General features: G+C 37.7%; 1 protein-coding gene across 6 annotated transcripts in view; it reads right to left on the bottom strand.

Moving 5' to 3' along the window:
- Positions 1-22,004, bottom strand: part of EYA1 (EYA transcriptional coactivator and phosphatase 1) — a 312,419-nt gene that overhangs the window by 134,985 nt on the left and 155,430 nt on the right. For all 6 annotated transcript variants that reach the window (XM_081816112.1, XM_081816115.1, XM_081816113.1 and 3 more), the window contains 2 exons: positions 21,371-21,420; positions 19,723-19,850 (listed from right to left, as the gene is read on the bottom strand). In XM_081816112.1, coding sequence (XP_081672238.1) covers positions 19,723-19,846 — 124 coding nt within the window. In that variant the 5' untranslated portion in view covers positions 19,847-19,850; positions 21,371-21,420. The remainder of the gene's footprint in view (positions 1-19,722; positions 19,851-21,370; positions 21,421-22,004) is intronic.

Consider the following 22,004-nt stretch of genomic DNA (forward strand, 5'->3'; position numbering starts at 1 on the left):
ACTCCCATCTATCAATACCTTTGAACCTTGGTTCCGGAGTCAAAGACTCCAGTTATCCGCTATATGACTTTATAAAAGTTATTTGATCTCTGACCTTAATTATCTCATGTACAAATTTTTTTAAATGATAGCTAGATTACAGGAATGCAGGAAGGATTTGTAAAAATTTATACAAAGTACCTGGTGTAAAGTAGGAGCAGAAACTATATCTATCATCATCATTATTAGTAGCAGGATTCTGCTACACTGAATGCCTTTCTCCTGGGGACTAGTACCAGAGAGCAATATCAAATAAATATTGTTAGAAGTACCAGCTTTGGAATTATCAGTTGAATTTCAATCTAGCTTTGCTATTCACAGCACGAATCTGGAAAAGTTATTCAATTTCTGTGTGTCTCAGCTTCCTCATCTGTTAAATGGGGATAACATACTCATGCAAGGATAAAAAAAAAAGAAGAGGAATGCTTAGAAATCATTGAGCACTGTCCAGTGGTTTACAAATCATTAACCCAGTCCAAAGGCCACACTTTTATAGTCACTTTATCATTATAGGTCTCTTTAAGAGAAATCGAAGTCTTATGGGATAAAATCTATTATAAACTTTACATTAAAGTTAAACTTGTCCTTCGAAAAGTAAATTAAAAATATAAAGTCAAGCGACTTACCTAAGATCTAACATGAGGCCATTTTACTCAGGACAGCCAATATCAAATCAAGATAACTTGAACGTAACTTAAGAATACAGGATTAATCATGATTATATAAGAAAACTATAATTATACGGTAGTCCCCCTTCATCTGTGGAAGATATGTTCCAAGTCCCCCAGTGGATGCCTGAAACCACGGATAGTACCAAATCTTACCCATACTATGCTTTTTCTATACATACACACCTATGATAAAGTTTAATTTATAAATTAGGCACAGTAAGATTAGCAACAATAAAATAGAAAAATTATACTGTAATAAAAGTTATGTGAATATGGTCTCTCAAAATATTTTATTGTACTGAACTAACCCTCCTTCTGATGATGTGAGATGATCAAATGCGTACAGGATGAGATGAAATGAGGTAAAGGATGTAGGCATTGTGACATAGTGTTTGGCTGTTATTGACCTTCTGGCGATATGTCAGAAGGAGGACTATCTACCTCTAGACTGCATTTGACTAGAACCATGGAAAGCAAAACTGCAGATAAGGGAGTACTACTGTACTTGTCACTACAATCTGTGTATACTCCATCTGAAGATACAGGCTAGCAGGAGGATCATGATGTACATGGCAAGTGAGACTGAGGATCCCAGGAGAAAACGTGGGCCTCTCCCTCTAGTACTGTGTAGGGGGAATATACTGTAACTGGCCCATGGAAAACATAAGTCGGTATTCCTTCACCATAAATTTAAGTGGAGACGTATCTGTCAGACCATTGGAGCTTGGTGACATTAGCTCTCAAGATCATCCAACTAACCCATTACAGTATGACTCTGCTCATCAAGCAACTTCTGGTTGCACTTTAAATGTTGTAGTCATATAAAAAGCCTCCAGAAAGATGATGGGCTGATCAGAGGAGACACTTGTTGAATCCATTTGGTTAATTTTTTACCATAAATTAAGAGAGCAGTTAAAGGGAGTTCACTACCAAAGGACAGCTCTGCCTGCTAGAGTAGGAGCCAGCCTTTGTGTTATGAAGAATCTGCCCAGGATTGCACAGTGAAGGCATCAGCCCAGGTGAACAGCAGGTCCTCCCCCAGCAGTATCTAAGCTTATTTTGTAACTTTTTTTTCAAACTATAATAGCACAGCTTGTCTTCACTTGACACACACTTGGTCTTCCTTTCTATTTTGTTTCCTACTATAATGATCAAGAGCATGAAAAATCCAGTCTTTCATCTCTTATATCTCAATGAGATTTGCCTTCATTCCATTTTGGTTATTAAATGATTCAGCTACACCACTGCCTAGAATTGTATGACCTCCAAGAATTGTCACTTTTTTTCATTTGCTCACTTATACTAGACTTGCTCATCAAAACATCGTGTCTTTCCAACTTCACTGGCCCAGTCTGGAACCCAGAGCTTCCACTTTAGAGTCCTGGGTCATCTCGTTTTTCCAAGCATCTTTTTTGCCAGGCTCTAATCCTAGCACAGGCAAACCATTGCTGTTCACTCTTCAACGGCTGTTCTGGATGGTTGAGCATGGGCGAGGGGGCCACAATATGCATGCTGACCAAATTTGTTAAAATTTATGCTTTCCATGTTCTTGTGAGTCATCTTGTTGCTCGACAATCTCCCTTTTCCATTTCTTGTACCTGAGACAGTTTCTATGGAGTCTTTTCCACTTTCTTCAAGCCCCTAGTCCTCACCTCATTCCCCATTCTCTTCAGCACATGCCCTAACCAACATTTCATAAAGAATGTCAAAGCTACATTAGATCTTTCAATGATCTTCCTGCAACATCTCCCAGTTTCCTACTGGTTAATCTCAACGGAGGTTTCCTTTCCTGTAGTAGGATTTAACCTTTTAAACCTTTATTCTTGGTGCCACGTTCATACCTCCTTTGCAACAAAACTCCATTATTTGATCTCCCAGAATCCTCAATAATTCCATCTCAAGAGGCTACTTCTCTTCTACTGACAAAGACAGATATCACCTCCTGCCTGTCAGAATGGCTAGAATCAAAAAGACAAATAACAAGTGTTGGCAAGGATATGGAGAAAAGGGAACCCTCATGCACCGTTGGTAGGAATGTAAATTGGTGTAGCCACTGTGGAAAACAGTACGGGAGTTCCTCAAAAAGTTAAAAATAGAAATACCATATGGTCCAGTAATTCCACATGTGGGTATTTATCCAAAGGACACAAAAACACTAAATTGAAAAGATATATGGTACCCCTATGATTATTGCAGCATTATTTATAATAGCCAAGATATGGAAGCAACCCAAGTGTCCATGGATAGATGAATAAAGAAGATGGGATATATGTGTATACATATATATATATACATGCGTAAATACATACCTAACATATATACATATATGTACTTATGTGCAGGTTCTTGTAAAGCTTCTCACAGGACACATGTGGTTATGTTATTTTTGAACAAAGTACTCTCTGGAGAAGACACATAGCATAAAATAGCATCTGCCATTGGAATTTTGTTTATTAAAAGAGGACTCTGCTTGGAGCCTTCAAAAATTACATGGATTTAATAATAATTCATGGGGCATAACCACTCAAAGGCAAATATTAGCTACTGCTATAAATAGGCCTTAAAAGAACCCTTTTAAAAGCTATACTGCACAAGACTATGCTGTATAGATAATATAAACTTGTGGGACTATGTGTGTGTGTGTGTGTGTGTGTGTGTGTGTGTGTGTGTATGTATATATACATTACTCAGCCATAAAAAAAAAAGATGAGATCTTGCCATTTGCGACAACGTGGATGGACCCAGAGTATTATGCTAAGTAAAATAAGTCAGAGAAAGACAAATACCATATGATTTCACTTATATGTGGAATCTAAAAAACAAAACAAATGAACAAACAAAAAGCAGAAACAGACCTGTAAATGCAGAGAACAAACTGATCGTTGCCAGAAGGGAGGAGAGTAGGGGCATGCACAAAATGGATGAGGGGATTAGGAAATGAAGGCTTCCCATTGTGAATAAATGAGTTAGAGGAATAAAATGCCCAGCATAGGGAATACAGTCAATGGTATTGTAATAGTGCTGTGTGGTGATGGTTGCTACACTTGTAGTGAGCATAGCATATAATGGGACTTGTCAAGTCACTATGTTGTACACCTGAAACTCATTGTAACATTGTGTGTCAGGTATACTTTAATTAAAAAGGCAGGTTTCCCTGAATTTTTAAAAGTCTTTTCTCGACCATGATACTTTTCTCCCTTCTTTCGTCACCAAGTTTCCTAAAAATTTGCCTTGAAATCTGGATCATCTATTCTCTCTTTAGTCTTTTCCCTCATCCCTTTATAGCTGCTATTTCACTAAAAGGACTTTCTTAATTGCCCACGTCAAACTTTTTCCAATCCTGGTTTTCCTTAATTCTTTTACAGAATGGGCCTTCCTCTGATTCTCTTCTTATCATTGACCCAATACAACACAGCGACATTCCCCCTCTCCCCTTAGATCTATCTCCTTCTCTGGATTTTCTTCCCTTTGCTTATTCTGTTTTTTTGTTTTTGTTTAATTCTACGCCATTCTTACCTGTCTGAATGCTGCTCTAGTCTTTCCTTGCCAGAGGTTTAAAAATCATCTTCATGTAGAGAACTCCCAAATCTCTATCTTACCAGCACATCTTTTTCATGGGAATCAATCCCCACATCCCAATTACACAATGCCCTTGCCTGGATCAGGGTTGAACTCAACCTACTCAAACATAAAATCTTCATTTTATACCTCTGTAATGGTCATGTCACTTAGAAAGTTTCCTCTTCACCCCCAAGTTCTCTTAGATCCCCTCTCCTCACACCCTATTGACAGGTCTACAATTTCTACCACTCTAATCTTTCCCAACCACCTTCTTTCTAAATCACAGCCACTATCCTGATTACTTTATATCTCTTCTCTCGTAAAAGTTGGCAATTGGCCTTTCTGCTTTAAGCAGATGCTGATCTCTCCATAGCTTAGATTTGAGTGAGTCGCTCTTTGCTCTGAGGTCTTCAGCTCTCCATGCTCTCCTGAATTACGCTATTAAGTTACATCCCTTTATCATGTTTTTAAGCCTCCCACACACACACACTCTAACACCAAGACGTTTGCTTTTTTCTTTTTTCTTTTTTTGCTTTACTTCCCTACTTATATAATAACTAGTAGCTTACAAGAACACAAAGTATCACAAAATACATGGTCACATCTAATTGTCCTAACTTTTCTGTGTGACAATATTATCCCATTTTACAGACCATGAATCATGACTGTATATATTCAACATTTAAACCAAACTGGTTTAAATGGAGATGCTTAATGCGTAATGCATCCCCAAACCCATGGTTTTGCTAATGCCTTTCCCTCTGGCAAAATTTCCATCTGACTAAATCTCACAGTTCTTTCCAGTTCCAATCAAAGTTGCATCTGCTTTGCTAAGTCTTGCTTGACCTACTACTCAGGACTGATTTTTCTTTTCCTTGAGCTACTAAATCTGAGTTTGTACCTCCTTTAGAAAACACATCCTATTCTACCTCATTTTACATTTCAGTCTTATCCATTTTAATACGTTATAAATCTCTTTATGGTAGGAACTATATCTTTTCATATCCCTGCAGAACTTAGCACAATGCCTGACACATAGTTGAAACTCAATATTCATTGAGAGAACAAATAACGGTAAAAATGTACAAATGACTTACAACTGACTTTATACTGCTAGGCACATTGCATAGAGCAATTACCAACAATACTGGGTACGTTCAAAAGTAAGATGACATTTCATTCCTCCCAAATTACCACTCAGTCAATTTACGGGCAGGTTCTTGTAAAGCCTCTCACAGGACACACTGTTACATTATTTTGAACAAAGTACTCTTTGGAGAAGACACATTAACATAAAATAGTGTCTACCACTGGAATTTTTGTTTGTTAAAAAATGACTGGGCTTGGATCCTTCAAAAGAGAGGTAAAGTACCTGGATTTAATAATAATGCATGGGGCATAACCATTCAAAGGCAAATATTAGCTACTGCTATAAATAGACCTTAAAAGAACTTTTAAAAGCTACACTGCACAAGACTATGCTGTTTAGATAACAAATATAAACTTGTGGGACAAAATAAAAGCACAGCCACCATAATATTATGTTACAATTTGGATTCAATGGCAATATCACTCATGGATTTAATGAGTACTCCTTCTCAAACCATGAGGTAGAAGTGGAAATGTAGGTTTTTGAAAACTGTGTCAAATGACTGAAAAAGTGGCATCAAGGGATACCAAATGCCTATGTGAAAAGAATGAATAAAATGATTACGTGAAATATGAAAGTGGAAAACAGCAATAGTCCTAAATTTATATATTTTATGTGACACTTTTTAAAGACATAGAATTCAATTAATAAATATTGTAAGTAGCCACTTAACCATTTCTTCTTTATCTAAAAATGTATATATCCATGACGCAAATGTGTTTCTTTGGGTAGTTCCCATTTGGGAAATGAGGCATTCCTCTATATGTGTATATTGGCCCTGAAGGAGGATTATTATCCCTCCAAAATTTTAAAGTTAGAGCCATCCATCCTCTTTTGCCTAAAAGAGGGTAGAAAAATACCAGTTTTTCAAAATATCACACCTTTCATAACCTTGTGAAAAACAAAGCAACACGTATAGACTAAACTTAGAACCCGAATGTATACAGGGCCCACAAGAACGGTTAGTCAATTTCAGAACTTGTTAGTCACAGAAGCGTAGCATGTGTACCATATTGGGGCAGTACCATGCAATGGCTTCTGGAGAGGTCTCAACTAGTTGACTCTCTTTGGTAAAAGAAATGCCCCATGGTAGATGATGATGGCTCCTTTGAAAGGTCTCTTGAGACTTCATTTTCCTTTCCTGTGACTCTCATTCTTGCCACACTAGCTCAGATCCTGGACACATAAAATCTGGGCAGACTACACAAGCCTCCGTATGTGTCCATCTCTCCCCCATTCCAGTCTCTCCTTGCAATTGCTGCCAGATTAATACCTAAAACACTTTCACCATATCAAGCCCTTGATCAGAATATTCCATGGCTTCTCTGCTGGCTTCAGGATGAAGTCCAAATTCCTCAGTCTAATGTTCGGAGTCCTCCACAGTTTGGCTCCAGCTGATCCTTCCAACCTTATCTCCTATCAGTTCCTTCTTCAGCTAAACTAGTCTCCTCACAGTCTCCCAAACTATCCTACCTTTGTTCAGATTGGTCCCTCATTTAGAATGCATTCCATCTCTTCTCAACCTATTCAAATTCTACCCATTTCCCAACACTCAGCTCAGATTCCATCTCCTTCTTGAAGCCTGGCCAGACCTCAACAAGCTGAAGAGCTCTTTTTCCAAACTCTGAGAGCACTTTTGTTTGGATCAGTGGCTTCTAACCTTCTTGAGAATGAAGCCCTCTTTTTTTTTTTAAATTTTATTATGTTCTGTTAATCACCATACATTATATCATTAGTTTTTGAGGTAGTGTTCCATGATTCATTGTTTGTGTATAACACCCAGTGCTCCATGCGGAATGTGCCCTCCTTAACACCCATCACCAGGCCATCCCATCCCCCTCCCCCCCTCCCCTCCCCTCTAGAACCCTCAGCTTGTTTCTCAGAGTCCATAGTCTCTCATGGTTCGTCTCCCCCTCCGATGTCCCCCCCTTCATTCTTTCCCTCCTGCTATCTTCTTCTTCTTCTTCTTCTTTTTTTTTTTTTAACATATAATGTATTACTTGTTTCAGAGGTACAGGTCTGTGAATTGTGTAAGACTGTTGAATCAGACATGAAGCCCTCTTTCTAACACCGAAATATTTCAGAACACAAATGACAGACTGCTTCTAATCTGCTGATTGAGAAAGTACATAATGACAAAAACTTACTGTGAAATTTCAGACATGAAAGTGTGTTTTAATGAAGGTAACAGAATGTCCCCATGTGACAAAGAGTTAAACATATATGTGGCCTGCTAATTTCCTCCTCCTACAAACAAAGCTTTTTGCACAAAAGCATTTGCTGACCTCAATACTAGCTCTACAACTCCTGGGGATCGCTAAGCCACATGTGGAAAATTCCACCTTCATAATTCAACTGACGTAGTAGGACCTTTGCGTTTGGGCTCAATTTTCAAAAAGTCTGGTCTCCCCCAACCAGACTGTGAGTTCCTTAAGACAGCAGCAGTGTCACATACTTCTTTGTATTTCTGCTAGATTCTGGAATAGTTCTTTGCACAAATACAAAACAAAAAAACGAATGTTTCCTTCCTAGGACACGTTAAGTATTGTAGGTTCACTTTTTTCACCAATATTTTATTATGACATCTTTCATACATATAGAAAAGTTAAGGGGCACCTGGGTGGCTCAGTCGGTTAAGCGTCTGCCTTTGGTTCGGGTCATGGTCCCGGGGTCCCAGGATCGAGTCCTGGGATCCAGCCCCAGGTCCTGCTCCCTGCCGGGCAGGGAGTATGCTTCTCCCTCTCCCTCTGCTCATCCCCCTGCTCATGCTCTCTCATTCATTCATGCTCTCAAGTAAGTAAAATCTTAAAAAAAAAAAAAAAAAGAAGTATACAGGGAAGAGCCATAAACCAACCACCTAAATCTCACAATTAACATTAAAATATTTACTTTTCCCTATTTCTTATAAAACCATCTTATTTTTCATGCATTTCAAAATAAGCTGCATAAACAATATATATTCCTTCAATACTTCACCATTCACATCATTAACTAGAGTTCATGTTTGTTTCTGGTTCTGTTAATTAAGATGTATATATAACTAACTATGCAAACCTTAAATGTGCCATTTAATGACTTTTAACAGATACCTACATTTAGATTCCAAAGAGGGATCTAACTATTTTTAGCTTGTTATAATAATGGAAGCATGGCACAATGGTATGAAAAGATTGCTCTAATATTAAGAATTAAGGTAGTAATATTCTCAATTTATGACATAGGCGATATTTAAGTAGAATTTTAGAATGGAAAAGGAATACTTTAAATAGAAGTTTATGATTATTGAGCACGTACTATATGCTGAGAATTGTGTTAAGGACTTTACAAACAATAGTTCCTTTGTTCCTCATGGCAAATTTATGAAATATTTATTATAATTGTCACATTTCGAAGATGAGGAAACTGCAGCTTAAAGGTGTTTAAAAAGTAGCCTAAGGTCATATAGCTAGTTTTAAATTTTTTTTTTTATTACCATCTTTCATGAAGCCTTTAAAAAGTGAAAAGTCAAACATTTCCTAACTAGGGCTTTATCATCCTTAATCATTGCTCTGATGGAAATCTGAACAATCAGCAAACCGAACAGCCATAGGAAAAGTCCCAGAATACCAGGGCACTGAATAAAAATGTATCAGTGTATGTTGCAAATTAGCGGATGGTAAAATAAACTAGTGTATGAAGATTAGAAGCAGATGAGCTGGCTCAGACTCAGAACCTCAATCATATCAATCTGGAAAAATGGTGTACTTGCCTAAAATGTAATCAACCTACCAAATTTACATCTCAGATCATGCTTTTCCCCCATATTTTCCCATTCTTTACCAATTTGCAGGAGTTCCCAGACATAAATCCTACCCTTACTATATATTAACTGAGCAAGTACTTACTGAATAGCCCAGGTACTCAGAGAACATGTAGCAGCCATTACACAATGTGAAGGACCTCAGAGGAGGAGAAAATATCCTCCTTCTCCCGTGGAGACACAGTAGCCAGTCCCAGCAGGTTTTTTAAATATAACATTTCTAATTATTTAATAATAGCTGCTATTTTTTGAGCATGTAGTAGATGCTAGTGACTGTGCTTAGTATTTTAACTTTTTTTTTTTTTTTAAGACTTACTTATTTGAGAGAGAGAAAGAGCACGAGTGGGAGGGACAGAGAGAGAGGAAGAGAGAATCATCAAACAGACTCCCTGCTGAGCGTGGAGCCCAACGCAGGGCTCCATCCCAGGACTTGGAGATCATGACCTGAGCCAAAACCAAGAGTCAGACGCTCAACTGACTGCATCACCCAGGCACCGCAATGCTCAGTATTTTAAATAGACATTGCCATAATACCATGATAAAACTGCAATCTCCATTTTCTAATGGAGAAAGCAAGGTTCAGAGATCATAGATGATGATGATCATGGTAATAATAATAATCAATGACTATTAAGCACTTCCTAGGAGTCACATTGTGTTCTAAGTGCTTTACCAATTCATGTAACCATCCTTGCAATCCTACAGGTATGTACTATTATTTTCTTCATTTTATAGGCCAGGGAGCAGAGCCAGAGAGCAGTTAAGTAATTACTCAGCATCACACTAGCTAACTGCTGTGTGGCAGAGTCCCCTCAAGCCCCTGCTCTGCTGCCTTTCAAAACCCACATGTTAGTTACATTGTTAGTAAATAGCTAACCTGCAATTTTTTAAGCCAGGGTTAGTCTGACTGCAAAATCCATGTTCTCCCATCATGCAATACTGCTTTTCTCTATTTTTTTTTAAGATTTTATTTATTTATTTGACAGAGAGAGAGACAGCGAGAGAGGGAACACAAGCAGGGGGAGTGGGAAAGGGAGAAGCAGGCTTCCCGCTGAGAGGGAGCCCGATATGGGGCTTGATATGGGGCTCGATCCAAGGACCCTGGGATCATGACCTGAGCAGAAGGCAGCTGTTTAACCAACTGAGCCACCCAGGCATCCCATGCTTTTCTTTATTTTTAATATTATGCCTTCTCTACTTTAAGGCAAGCATTGGATGTAAATTTGTATTGAAATAACAACATGTAAGTAAGTACATGATTTCAGACAAAAATGTCCTAACATAGCTTTTCACCTAGAGTCTTTTCTCCCCACCTACCATCCCTTGAATACAGTTGCAGAGTACTATTGGAGTAGATTTTTGAAACACAGACTCAGTCATATCACTCTCCTGTTTGTGAGCCTCCCAATGTTCAGCTCCCACAGGATTGAATCCAAACTCCTGAACCTCATACATAAGGCCCTTCATCACCTGCTTTGGGCCACTGTCTTAGCCCCATTGCATATGCACTGTGCACATGTCCCTCTCCAAACATCACACACACACACACGCACACACACACACAATACTCCCTAGATGAGGGATGTCTTTGCCACAGCTCTACAATCCATGCCCTTTCTTCCTTCCTGGGTTGGCACCCAGTGTTTTTCTACTTCTTTTTCAAGACTCACTTTAAGTATTACCTGTGTGCAGAAACCATCCTCGATCAACCCAGTCATAATTAGGTTCCCACCTCTATGCATAATATAGCCCTTGTTATAAAGTATAGTGGTCATCTGATTATAGGTCTGCAAATCACAGTAGACTGTAAACTTCTCCTTGGCAAGTATGATATCTGGTAAATTTCTAGACACAAATCAACAAATATTTCTTGAATGAACGAATGATGCACTGGTGAATACACAGTGTGATACATAATTTTATAAATTCATATATATAGACTTTTTCACTACAGTACATATATATCTTTATTCTTGAAATTTTTCATCTTTTAGAATGTTCATCTCCAATCATGACTCCTTACCATCCTGTAAGGATACTAAACCCAACTAACTGCCTGATCTTTTTATAATTCAGTCATTTCTTGGGACTATGTGGAAGTTGCTTCATTATTGCTAAATGCTATTAAGTCCAATAGGAGCGGCTTCCATCAGTAAATTAATTAATACAGGTCAAATGCAAGTCAGTTACTATAGATCAAATTCAAAATCAGCAGCAACGTTGACTGTGGATGTTCTCTGGATGGACAGCCTATATAACTATTATATAAATTCGTCTGTGAAATCATCACTTTCAAAATTTGAAAAACAGATGTTAGATACTCATTGAATCTGCTAGTGCCTTTAAATAAAATGAATGGTTCTCTTCTCTTGTAATCACTCGCCTGCATTATTTGCTTAGTCATATGGGGCATTCATTTGACACATATTTGTTGACTGCTTAATCACTGCCAAGACTTCTGCTAGATGCTGAGGACACAGTAGTGAACAGGTCTATCCTTGCCTTTAAGGAACCTAGAGACTCTACTAAGCAAAACACACATATAAATAGATCTTGTACTTCCTTCACTGAATCATATGCTTAGACAGGGTAACATAAAAATTTCTTAAGGCAGATAAATTATGTCAATAAGAACCGAGTTTGGGGCGCCTGGGTGGCTCAGTCATTAAGCGTCTGCCTTCGACTCAGGTCATGATCCCAGTGTCCTGGGATTGAGCCCCACATCGGGCTCCCTGCTCTGCGGGGAGCCTGCTTCTCCCTCTCCCACTCCCCCTGCTTGTGTTCCCTCTCTTGCTGTCTCTCTGTCAAATAAATAAACAAAATCTTTAAAAAAAAAAAAAAGAACCGAGTTATTTGGCTATCGGGGAGTCCATGTTTTAGAGTGTAAATGTGGGCTTTAAAATCAGTCTCACATGTCTTTGAATCTCTTCTCCAAAACACTTACTATGCTGTTTAAACTCTTTAAAATGAGGTACATAAAATAAGGTATGCAGAAGGCATAATGATGTGCTCGATAAAGAGTAAGAACTTAGTCAATTCATTTCATATTCCTTATTTTGTTAAAAAGTATTCTTTTCACTCACAATTCCCCTGAACAGTAACAGATGTAATGATAAAATAGGTAAGTATTTTAGATTTTGATTCATTTCATGTAAAAGAACTGTTTCCAATTTGCCTTAAAGGGAGTACATAAACATATCACCTTGGGATATGTTTGGTAGAGTTCATCTACCTTTTTCAATATAATGAGATATTGTAGCATAAAGTGAAACTAAAAGATATATATATATATATATATATCAGCCAAACCAACAAATGACCGTAAACATAACAAGGTTTTACTTATAAAAGGGGTCCTAAAACTTAACATAAATCCTTAGCATAAATCCTTGATTATTTAGCAGTCACTGAAGACAGCAATGTGTCAGATAACTTTTTTGTCTACCCAAAGTAAAAATGGAAAATTTGTAATTACATATTTTTTTCCTATTATATTGTATATTTGCAGCCAAAAACGGAAAATGAGTCACTCTCGGGCTTTACTCCAAGTCTGCAAAGTGGCCACACAGAGACATACCACTTTATCTATCTACAGCTCACTCCTGGGCATCCGTGGCCATCATAACAAATCAGGAATTACTTAAGGCAAGGAATCCATGAGTGAAGGATGAAGAATTAGCCAAATACTAGCACTCACTAAAGTTTCACACATCTCCCCGGAGAGAACTAGAAATTTTTCCCAGAAGACAGGATGTTCTAAGGGAGATAGAGATTTCTGATCATACCAAACTTCTGGCCCAGCTAGGGAAGAGAGGGCATAGAAACGTGATTCTCCGAACTATTAGGTCTTGGGAGTTAGGCAAATACCGTTTACAGAGAGTCATTAGTTTATCAAGAAGCCTGGCTTTCTGGAAACTCTGAGCCTACTTTCAGGCAATGAGCACTGGAGTTCCTATTCTTACTATGAAAGCTATTTGTAATAAATTATGGTATATCTGCCAAGCTGCAAGGCCCTACACATGCCACACCTTTATCCTCGGACTTCACCTCCTACACTCCCTGTTCATTTCCCTCCGCTCACACTGCCTGCACAGCAACTCGCTGCTCCTAGAACATAACACGCATGCTCCCAAATCCTGGCTTTGGAAACTGCTGTTTCTATGGAGCCTCCAACAAATGCCACTTAAGCTGCTTCTCTGAGTTTTGCTTGGTTAACACAACCTGGTTCTCTAAGTCAAGAGAAATGTGGCCAAATTTATCACCCACTTAAACATATTTTCTGAGATAGAAAATTGTTACCCTGAGCAGTAGCAAAACTATAACTACTTTTTAAATTTCACAGTAATACTGCTCCAATCCAAATGTGTATAGAATCATGACTATTATAATGAAAAGCAGAGAGGACCTCCCATCTCATTTGATCCCAGGGAAGCCTAACAGAGAGAGACGGCTGATGGAATTATAATTAAGTCTAAAGCTTTGAAAACTAGTAAGAGACAATCCCTTAAAACTCAACCTATTGATGTAATATGCTGTGCACGCGTGACACCAGGATGAAATCTCATACACTCACACACACAAGAACTTAAAGACCAGAGTATAACTGCCCTGGGGACGTGTCCTCATAATGAAGTCATTTCGTCGTCAAAGCCTCTGCCATCCGTCCTTTCACAGCTCTGCTGCTTGCTAGGGAATGGGGTTCTCCAGTTACGAAGGCATCCTTGGGGCAGTGAAGGCACCAGTGTTCAGTAGGAAGGTATCAGAAAAGACACTGGCAGGTGGTGGGAATCACATATTCTCTCCAAAGACTAATACAGTGATTTTATTTTATTTTTTTTAAAGATTTTATTTATTTAACAGAGACACCGTGAGAGAGGGAACACAAGCAGAGGGAGTGGGAGAGGGAGAAGCAGGCTTTCCGCCGAGCAGGGATCCCGATGCGGGGCTCGATCCCAGGACCCTGGGACCATAACCTGAGCCGAAGGCAGACGCTTAACGACTGAGCCACCCAGTCGTCCCTAATACAGTGATTTAAAAACCCAGGCTCTGGACTCAGATAGAACTTGACTCAAATACTAGGTCAGATATTAGTGGTACCAATTACAAAGTCTGTTCCTTTAAACTTGACATTGAAGTTTCTAAGACTCAGTTTTCTTGTGTGTAAAAACAGCAATAGACTGTAGAGGCGTCTATTATCTAGACTTGGTATAGGAGTTAATAAATACAGAGCACTTAGTTAAGTTCCAAGTGTGCTCCAGGTTTTACTTATCATCCTTACAGCAAGCCTGAGATAAGTTCTGCTATTATCCTCATTTTATTTATTTTTTTATTTTTTTAAAGATTTTATTTATTTATTTGACAGAGAGAAACACAGCAAGAGAGGGAACACAAGCAGGGGGAGTGGGAGAGGGAGAAGCAGGCTCCCTGCTGAGCAGGGAGCCCGATGCGGAACTCGATCCCGGAACTCCAGGATCATGACCTGAGCCGAAGGCAGACGCTCAACGACTGAGCCACCCAGGCACTCCTATTATCCTCATTTTAAAGATGAGGAGACTGAGCCTAACGGAAGCGAACACTGCTGGTAAAGAGTGGAGCTGGGATGCAGACCCAGCCTCTTAACCATTATGCTGGTAGGTCAGGAATTTTCTGAAGATTAATGAAACAAATCATGGAGAACGGTCAGCATAATGACTAACAATAAGTTATTTATAAACATTAGCCATTATTATTATTAATTAGTAATAGGCATGTAGAAACTATTCACAGACACAATATAGGCAAATATCAAATCCAAAAAATATTTTGTTCATCCTTTCATGGCTTTTGCTTAAGAACAATTTATAAGAGACCAATTATGGGGCTACAGGCAGACTTTAAAAATGTCAGTTAGAAATCCTTTTACTCGCAATGTCCTCTAACCTTCCAGAAAGTAAATCATGTGCATAATGTAAACAATAATAAAATTAGATTACCATGCTTCTATTGACAACAGAATATTTGACCACAAATATGCAAATGTAGCCTTTAAAATGCAGCCTCAAACCATAATTTTATACACATTCATTCCAGTTTACATATTTCTTGTAAATAAGATTTCTTAAAAATACTCTAGTTGGATATAACTGTATTTTACTAAATTCACATTACAGTGAGAAAAACAAATTCAGATAATTTGCTAGTGTTCTAAGCTTTGTAGAAATGATAAAACTTTAAAATAGCTTCTGATAATATAAATTTGTAAAATTGAATTAACCTATCCTCCTAAAATATGCAATATAAAATTAAATTTTAAAACGCAGAAAATTTAGCCACCTAATTCAAGATTGTATCTCTTATCATCTTGGAAATCTGATATACCAATTCAAAATTACTGTTTGAATTAACATCAGAATTCCTGAAACCCTATTTGTAGTGAGGATTCCAACTGCATCTGGTTTTATGTCACTTAAAGGCAAATTCATCTGCTTTAAGACAAGGTTAAGCTTCTTTTTGAGTTTGGAGTTAAATTTACAATAGAGAAAAACTCAGAATTAGAGCTCTTAGTTCCACTTGCTCACACCTCTTTTTCGCCCTTCCCCACTCTTCATCCCCAGACAACCAAAAATAAACACTCAAACGAGCAATATATGAACTAACCAATCTTAGGTTCCCATAGACATAAGACAACCAGGAAAAACAAAGATGGTAAGAATCACTGCTTTTCAAACAAGGCCTTAATTAGGTACGTAAATAAAAATCCTTTTACTGCTATGGCCCTGAGTCCTTCCGAAGGAAGGTTTCCCAACTACTTCTCCCACTTACCCAGCACAGACATCAACACACAGCCTCAACCAAATAGAGGCTTGAACATAAATCCACGCATTAGAAATCCTTTCAGATTCAGCACGTTAATATGGATCTAGGGGAGCATCACCACCAAGAAGTGTAGGTCTTAAAAATGATGGTTTTACAATCTCTCTAATAAGAAATTTCTATTCCATCCTATCTTGGAAGACTGCCTCCTCTCAAAATAGGCAAAACGGTTAAAAGAAAGCCACAATTGGGTGTTTTCATAACTATCCATTAGTCTCCTCCAAATCAAGCCTTAAGTGTTTAATAGTAGCTAAAATATTTGTTAATTCATTTGGAAACATATCACTTCTAACAGTGTTTTCAGAGCAACTCAAACATTCATTCTTGCTACTGTTTTGTATTTTTACCTATCTGTGCTTTCTATCTCAAGGATTTATAAAGTGTGTGAAACCAACAGTTAACTACAATAACAATTCAGAGAGGTTGGAATAGAACATAAAATACGAATAGTTGAAACTTGAAATATGAAACATGCAAACAACTATTCTAACTGAAGAACGTTTCATCTAGGAAATAAAGCACAGGATTGGAGGCTGTAGATCAGTGTCTTTCTGTCTTTATCCCTTAGATGAACCATGAAAATAGGCACTAGCCTGTGAGGACAGAACCTACAAACATTGAGTCTTATGATAATTTGGCAGCAGACTTAAGAAGAAACTTAATATTCTCTGCCTCTCCATTCCATTCCCTTCTTGTTTGTTCTTCAGATGAAGTTATGGTTTTTGATACAGAAGATTTTCATGTTTTCTTAGCCTCATTATAGGGACAAGTGGTGGCAGGAAGTAAAAATTGCTCAGAGAGAGAGAGAGAGAAGACAACCTATATAAACACGGGCAAAGCCAACAACTGTGTAAACTAAATGGAAGTTTTGTTGACCTCATTAAGGAAGCTCATTTCAACGAAGCTGAAGTGGAGTCACCTAGGTCTAAATCATGGCACATATAGCTAGAGATACTTGTTATGGAGGTAGGAGAGATGATGACTATTTCAAACATGCCCTTAAATTTAAATGAGTTTCTTGTTTTGCATTCTTCTAATTCATTGGTGAACAGTGCTGGTTTCGAAATCAATAAGATTTTCAAAGAAGTACAAGGAAAATCTGTCACGATTATATCCCAGAGAAGCTTGCCAGACACTAGTTCACTCATTTTAAGCTTCCCTCCTCTAGCGGTGACGGAGGGCAATGAAACAGATGCATTACAGAACACATAAGCAGCATGATGAATTGATTCACAAACTTAATAATAACCCAGAACTTGCTGATACAGTTTGCATCTAAACAGGCATGTAACATGGGTCATGAAGGAAATTTGGATCCATATTTCCAAACTATATACTAAAATAAAACTGGGTATCCCCAGCGGATTGAGCAAAATTCCCTTTATTCTTCAGATAATTTATACTGATATCTTCTAACTTCCCTCTAATTACCATAACCCTTGCGAAGTACATCCAGGAATGATGCCTACAAACAAAGTGAGAGGAGTAACAGCATTTGTCTGAAATAGGTCTGAAAAATTCATTTCCAAGACCTAAGATAATTTTTTTTTGATAAGTAGTAATTTCTAACTATTTACCAGATTGGCTCAGCAGATCCCACAATTATCTAAAATATTGTATTTTGAACAATTTTAGTTATGCAAAAATTGTATAAGATACATATTCTTGAATATGGACCTGATACCAAGCCATTAAATGTGAACTGTTAGAAATAATCTAACCACTCCACATGCCTTTAAAAAACAAGCCACATATTATTCTCACAAAGCCTTCCTAGGGGGCAGTCCCTAACACATAGTCTGTTTCAACATTATGTGGTTCTTATTTTGTAGGAGACGATTTGCCAGTAAATGATGACAAAACGAAAACGCCTTACCCCCATTTCATTTCTTCATACGTAAATTAACTATCATTATTTCATAATTGCTCCTACCCATATGTATTATGGTTCCATGCAAAATGTATGCTTAGTGCAAAAATGATTTAACCTGGTCTTTATTCTTAAGTTCCTCTAAATGATTGTCTTCTTTGGACTTCTCAGTGAGGAGAATAACTATTTAAGGTTTGCACCCATGGCCCCCTCTGACCCTCCTGTCAGCAGCTACCTGCATGAGGACACCGGCGTGGGGCCCACCAGCCTAGGGAGCTGTACACGCCCCACGTGCACAGGGCGGCAGCCATGCTGTCCACCTGAAGCCAAATGCCAAAAGAGAGAATAAAGGACTGCTTGATTTTTTTTTATTGGCTCTATAAAAATCTACTTAAATACCAGAATTGCTTTCCTAAAAATCATTCCAATTTCTTTTTGATCACCTATCAAAATGGAAAGAGTTTCAGATGAGAAGCCACCTTATCCAGAGATTTTTTTTTTTTTTGGCTAGATCAGCAAAGTTTCTACTTTTGACAGTGACCATTTTTCACAAACACTGGTAATGAATTTACTCAGAGTAAAATACAGACTATTTACACATTAAAAATAATCACTGTCGGTATAAAAATTAAGATGTCTAATATCAGAAACAACTTACTTTATATTTTTTCTATTGTCAGAAATTTCATAACATTACTAGTTTCAAAAGGCCTCATCAATACACACTGGAATACTGCACCAAACAATTGTATGGCATTTAGTTTTGTTTATCTTTAAGAACTGTGATAAAAGATCACCATGGTGATTGGGAAATGATGGTTAAGGGTTTTGTTTATGGATAGAATTCTAACATGGATAATTCATTGAACTAGTGAAACTTATGCTCTAAGTGCATTAAGGTCTGAGGCTTAGTAAGGAACAGGCAAAAAATATCTGTGAAGAAATTTTTCAAGAGGCTAAATTAGAAAAATACAATACGTAATATAGCTCTCCATATGTTGAAGTTCTAAAATTATACATAGTACCTACATAAATATGCATAACAGCTAACAATACATAAGGATAGCCTTGCTTACATGTGTAGACTTAGGAATATATGGGCTAAAATATATATCTGCATAAAATTTACATATTCATATGTATCATTATACAAAATAATTGTAACAGTACTACGTTTAATGTGTACTATTTAATCTTTAAGAAAGTAAATAAATTTCATGTACCTCCTAATAAAGGCTGTATATTTGTAAACAAGTTTTGTTTTTTGTTTTTTTTTTACTTATTTGTATTTTAATGGTCATAGCCACAAGAACATCAGGCACACAATGTTATGGTTACTTAGAAACAATCCAGTCCAATGTTACATTTAAGCAAATTTTGTTATATTTAGTAACAAAAGGGAAAGTAAAATAAAGGAAATATTTCCAAATTTTCATTGCTCATAGAATAAAACCATGCAAATTGATACTGTGCTCTGGAGAGTGATCAACAAGGAGCTAAAAAACACTCAAAGGTTAGAAATGTTATGCACACATGCGTATAATATGTATAGATACATACATATGCATTTGTGCCAAATAAAACCAGTCTGTTATAATAATTTAGTCCTGTGCAGCTCCTCACTGAGGATGAATGCTGATTCACAAGTCAAATTAGCTAAAGGGGAACTAGAACGGTAGCTTCATGGGTTTGACAACTGAAATCATAACCACCCAATAACAAAGCATATAGTGACGAAGAAACAAGGTGCAAAGTAAACAGGGAGAAGGCAGACACTCACCTTCGGTGCCATTGGGAGTCATGGAATTACTATTTCTATGAGAGTTATCGAGTTTGGGACCACTGGGGGGTTCACTACTACCACTCAGACGGCTATGCGGGCTGGTTAGATCCTGCATTTCCATAGACCTAAAGACAAGAAGCCTTCGGTGTGACAGATGTACCAAATTCATAACACTACTATTTAATGTGCTAACGACTTGACACCTTTGAAACACATTCACACAAAAGTCCCATTGTATCTATTTTCTTAGACTCCAAATAGTTCATCTTAGTTTTAACTTCAGTCATGCTTTCATAACATGTGGTACTCAAAGGTGTCGTTTGCCTTACCTATCCAACCAAACATTCACATGGCACTTTGAAAATCTTTTTTTTTTCTTACACAGCTCATCAAATCACAATGAGACAGTTGCATCTATTTTAATTTTCAAAGAAAAAAAATGCAGTCACGCTTTTCTTTTTATATTAAAAAGAGGCATGATTTTTGTAAAAGAAATACGTAAACAGGTATAATAGGAAAAAAATCACTTTTCTATGGAATCTGTTTCATCTAATAAATTAGCCCTAGGTACTCCCTTATAATTTACCACTCAATTGTAATTTAATGGGTCTCCAAACCAAATAAAACACTTGAAGCCTATAGTGTAGTGACAGGGAAAGAGATAGTCCTGATGCATGTGTTTACTCTGGCAAACTGCTTAATTGTTCCTCTGTTTCCCTTGAAACAAATGCAGCATTAGAACATTATGATGTCGGCTCACTTGTTTGCTTTGTGGATTACATACAGCGTGCCCAATTGAAAAGGGATAAGGCCAACATACAGTGAGTCCCTGCGAGCATTAGCACTTGGAATACCTCAGCTGTCACTTATTCAGGGAAATAACAATTCTACTTCAATGCAGCAATTTTGCATTTTTACCATATAAAAACAGTTAAGTCCTCCCCCACCGAAGTTCTCAGACTCAGTAGTTACTTATTCTAGAAGATTATGGTATAGAAGCCACTCCTCATGGTCACAGTTGCAGGACTAGCCATTTATATTTAATATTCTATTAATAGGAGGGGCTTTATCTAAAGCGACTCAAAACACACCTAGATACCCTTCTGCAATTTTTTTTAAAAAAAATCTATGGCCCATTCACTTTATTTTAAACTTCTGCGTTTTTCTTAAAAAAAAAAAAAAAGAGGAGGGGGTATTAATATGCCACTGAAGTGAAAACTGTTTCTGCCCCCCCATCAATAAAAGCTAGTTATTTTAATTTAGAGGTTGCGCTTAAACTTACTGTAAATAGTTTTTAAAACAGCTTAATAGGAACCATGTAACTTCTAAAGTGAGTTTTTACTTCCCCAAATCTAAATCCAAACTAGAAATGGCTTACAATCCAACTTTTCTCTCCTAATTCACATTACACATTCAGTTTACCTAACACCAGAAACTATAGCCCATAATCATTTTCAAACCCGGGCTCCTATTCCCTTTCTACATACTTAACATTTTCTACAAGTGCGCGCACACACACACACACAAATTGTTAAGTAATTTCCAACAGAGGCTGTTGCTATTAATAGAAATAATTAAGAAATCCTAGACAAAAATAGATATGGGTCACAGAAAGGTAATCTCCAAAAATGTCAAATATCCTTACCTGCAACTTGAGGAAACAGCAACATCTGAACTGGTTTGAGATGTTTGCACCTGTGATCAGGGGTAAGAAATTAGAAGCTGTTGTTACTCTGCTTCAGTGTCAGCTCTTAATTATACAGAGCACATGGCTGAGAACGACAATGCTCTCTTTTAACCAAAAGAGAAAAAGGAGGATACTGCAGCAGTGAAAGGCATATTGTCTTTAAGTTGAGGTCTCCACTGTTGTTTCCTCCTGCAGGTCTACCCTCCTCCTCCCCTTGTCAGGGGGGAAGGCAGCCAAATGACGGGATAGTGATTCATCACTGGCCTATGACAGCTGCAAACGGGATTACCCCTCCCCCAATCAACATGCAAAGCAGCCTTGCCCAGGCAGCTTGGAAAAGGTGCTTGGAAAAAAATAGCTATTAGCAAAATGAGTGTGTTTCACAGCAGTTCAAGAATTAATCCTCCAGCATCCTCAGAAGATCTTTCATCTTCTGCTATCTCCAGCTGAAATAGAGTTCCCGCCCACCCCTTTGACTCCTGACAGTTTCTCATCCTTATCATGATGGTTTTCTCCCTATATGTACTATATGCCATTTGACATTTACCGAAACGGCTTCTGGGCAACTTTCGGGCAATGCTGGGGCTGACCA

This window comes from Leptonychotes weddellii, chromosome 4 (genome assembly GCF_054177405.1).
Source record: "Leptonychotes weddellii isolate Sample4059 chromosome 4, ASM5417740v2, whole genome shotgun sequence".
NCBI lineage: Eukaryota > Metazoa > Chordata > Mammalia > Carnivora > Phocidae > Leptonychotes > Leptonychotes weddellii.